The sequence below is a fragment of the Octopus bimaculoides genome, chromosome 3, assembly GCF_001194135.2.
Source record: "Octopus bimaculoides isolate UCB-OBI-ISO-001 chromosome 3, ASM119413v2, whole genome shotgun sequence".
Taxonomy (NCBI): Eukaryota; Metazoa; Mollusca; class Cephalopoda; order Octopoda; family Octopodidae; genus Octopus; species Octopus bimaculoides.
Genome location: NC_068983.1, coordinates 29,859,087 through 29,861,878, shown reverse-complemented (window position 1 = coordinate 29,861,878; position 2,792 = coordinate 29,859,087). Strand labels below are relative to the sequence as shown.

At 39.1% G+C, this 2,792-nt stretch overlaps 1 protein-coding gene across 1 annotated transcript in view; it reads left to right on the top strand.

The window, feature by feature from the left end:
- Positions 1-2,792, top strand: part of LOC106867285 (uncharacterized) — a 24,901-nt gene that overhangs the window by 13,316 nt on the left and 8,793 nt on the right. The window contains exons 3-5 of the mRNA XM_014912123.2: positions 479-608; positions 961-1,024; positions 2,049-2,132. Coding sequence (XP_014767609.1) covers positions 479-608; positions 961-1,024; positions 2,049-2,132 — 278 coding nt within the window. The remainder of the gene's footprint in view (positions 1-478; positions 609-960; positions 1,025-2,048; positions 2,133-2,792) is intronic.

Below are 2,792 nucleotides of genomic sequence, written 5' to 3'. Positions count from 1 at the left end.
TTGTTTTAAAATTTGAGATCACATAGACAGTATTTTACGTAGGATATGGGCAGTTCCCATGAGCACTATCTTTTGAACTTCAGCCATTTTGGTGTTTCCTGGTATCTGAGCTAGGTAGTAATCAGCCCGTTTCGCTGTCATTCCCAGGGCACCTATGACAATAGGTATTGTTTTCGTCTTCAGATTCCACATTTTGCTAATTTCTATTTCAAGATCTTTATATTTGCTCAATTTTTGGTAGGTCTTGACAGATACGTTTATATCGATTGGGACAGTCATATCAATGAGGAGGCATGATTTTTGTCTGAAGTCTTTCAGTATGATGTCTGGCCTATTTGCATCTATCTTTCTGTCAGTTTGAATGGTGAAGTTCTAGAGGAGTGCGATGTGATCATTTTCTTCTTCTTCTTATTGTTATTATTATTATTAACTCTGTACTATGTCAAAAAAAAAAAATGTTCATCTTTCTTTTTCTCAGTTGTCCTGATAACCACCGCAGTGTTCAAACCAGAAGCTGACCGTTGGTTTAAGAGAGGTTTAACCTGTAGTTCATTACTCAGTATTTCTCTTCACCCTCCTATTGTCTCATTCTGTTTACATAAACACAGGTAAGTGCCCTTCTTGCTCATTTCTCTCGATATCTTTTTAGTGCTCTCATCATTTTCTTTCCCCAACCAGTCTTGGAAGCCTTGCTAAAAAGTCATGGTGCTTCATGCTTTTCTTCCTTTAACTATAGGCGCAGGAGTGGCTGTGTGGTAAGTAGCTTGCTTACGAACCACATAGTACCGGGTTCAGTCCCACTGCGTGGCACCTTCGGCAAGTGTCTTCTACTATTGCCTCGGGCCGACCAAAGCCTTGTGAGTGTATGTGTATTTGCATGTATGTGTATGAGTATATGTGTTCATTTTATTTAAATTATTCTAATGAAATTTTGATGAAACATTTTTCTTCTAATTTCAGTCAAATATCGAAACTTCTTCGTCAAAGTCAACAGTTTGCTGTCAATTTTATAGGAGAACATGAGGTTAGATAAATGATACCTACTGACTTTAAAATCTTTATTGAAAAATGCATCTTTTTATAGTTTTATGAGTGGCACATAGTCCCCATTAAGTCAAGGAGGGCAGTAAGTTCAAATAAGAACTGTGACAAGTTGTTCAACCCATGCCAACATGGAAAATCATTATCATCATCATCATCGTCTTCATTTCAGTGTCCACTTTTCTATACTTGCATCGGCCTGATGAAGTTTTTTGAGGCAGAGTTTCTCTGACTGGGTACCCTTCCTGTCCCCAACCCTGACCTGTTTCCAAGCAAGATAATATTTCCCCCTGGCCAGACATGTTCTTGCTGAACATTAGGAATTAATGACACTGCTTGTATCACTGTGAAACTCATTTATGACCATCATGAGATGTCAAGACAAGGAGATACAAACATATACACAAACACACTCAGGTACATACATACATGAACACACATGCGCATGCACACACCCACACACACATCTATGCCTCTATGCCAGCATGAAAAATGCGTTGATGATGATAAAGTGGCTGGTGTTTGGAAGGGCATCTAGCCATAAAAACCATGCCAAATTTGATCTCAGTCCACTCTGTTGGGTGGTTTTAGGAAGAGCATCCAGCTGTGAAAACTGTGCCAAAACAAACAAGTGCAGACTTCTGCCTGGCTGGCTCCTGTCAAACCGTCCCAAACATGACAGCATGGAAGGCAGATGATGATGTTGAGGTACAAGTGTGGTTGTATAGTTAAGAAATTTGCTTCCTAGCCACATGCTTACGGGTTCAGTCCCACTGTGTCCACCTGTGTCCAAGGAAAACCGTTTACATAAAAAAAAAACGCGTTACCATCAAATTTGTGTTTTTTTTTCTAATGTATTTTATACAGCAATTATAATAAACCTGACTAAGCATTCATTTTGCTCAGTGCATATTACACAAAAGAGGTATTTTTTCTAGGATTTCAACATTATTTAGAAGTACTTATTGTATACAAATGACTATGGTATATCTTAATTTCTTTTACAGGTGAAATGTGCAGATATTTTTTCCACTCCACCACAACAAGATGAAGATCAGTTTTCAGGCGTGTCACACTATCTCACTAAGGAAGTAACTATCATTATATATATATATATTTTTTTTTTTAAAGTGTTCTGTCAAGCAATAAGGTTAATTACTCAGAGGCACCATTGTAAGAAAAAACAATAGTTAAATCAGTGTTAATTAGTGTAATGATCATCGAAGAGCTAATTGAAAATAATTATGCAGTACATAGGCACTGGCATGGCTTGCTTCTCGACCACATGATTCTGTGTTTAGTAACATTGTGTGGCACCTTGGGCAAGTGTCTTCTATTCTAGCTTCGGGCTGATCAGAACTTTGTGAGTGGATTTGGTAGATGGAAGCTGAAAGAAGCCCATCATATATATATCATCATCATCGTTGTCGTTTAACATCTGCTTTCCATGCTGGATGGTTTGACTGAGGACTGGTGAGCCAGAAGGCTGCACCAGGCTCAATCTGGTCTGGCAAAGTTTCTACAGCTGGACGCCCTTCCTTACACCATAAATATATATATATATCATCATCATCATCATCATCGTTTAACGTCCGCTTTCCATGCTAGCATGGGTTGGACGATTTGACTGAGGACTGGTGAAACCGGATGGCAACACCAGGCTCCAGTCTGATTTGGCAGAGTTTCTACAGCTGGATGCCCTTCCTAACGCCAACCACTCAGAGAGTGTAGTGGGTGCTTTTACGTGTCAC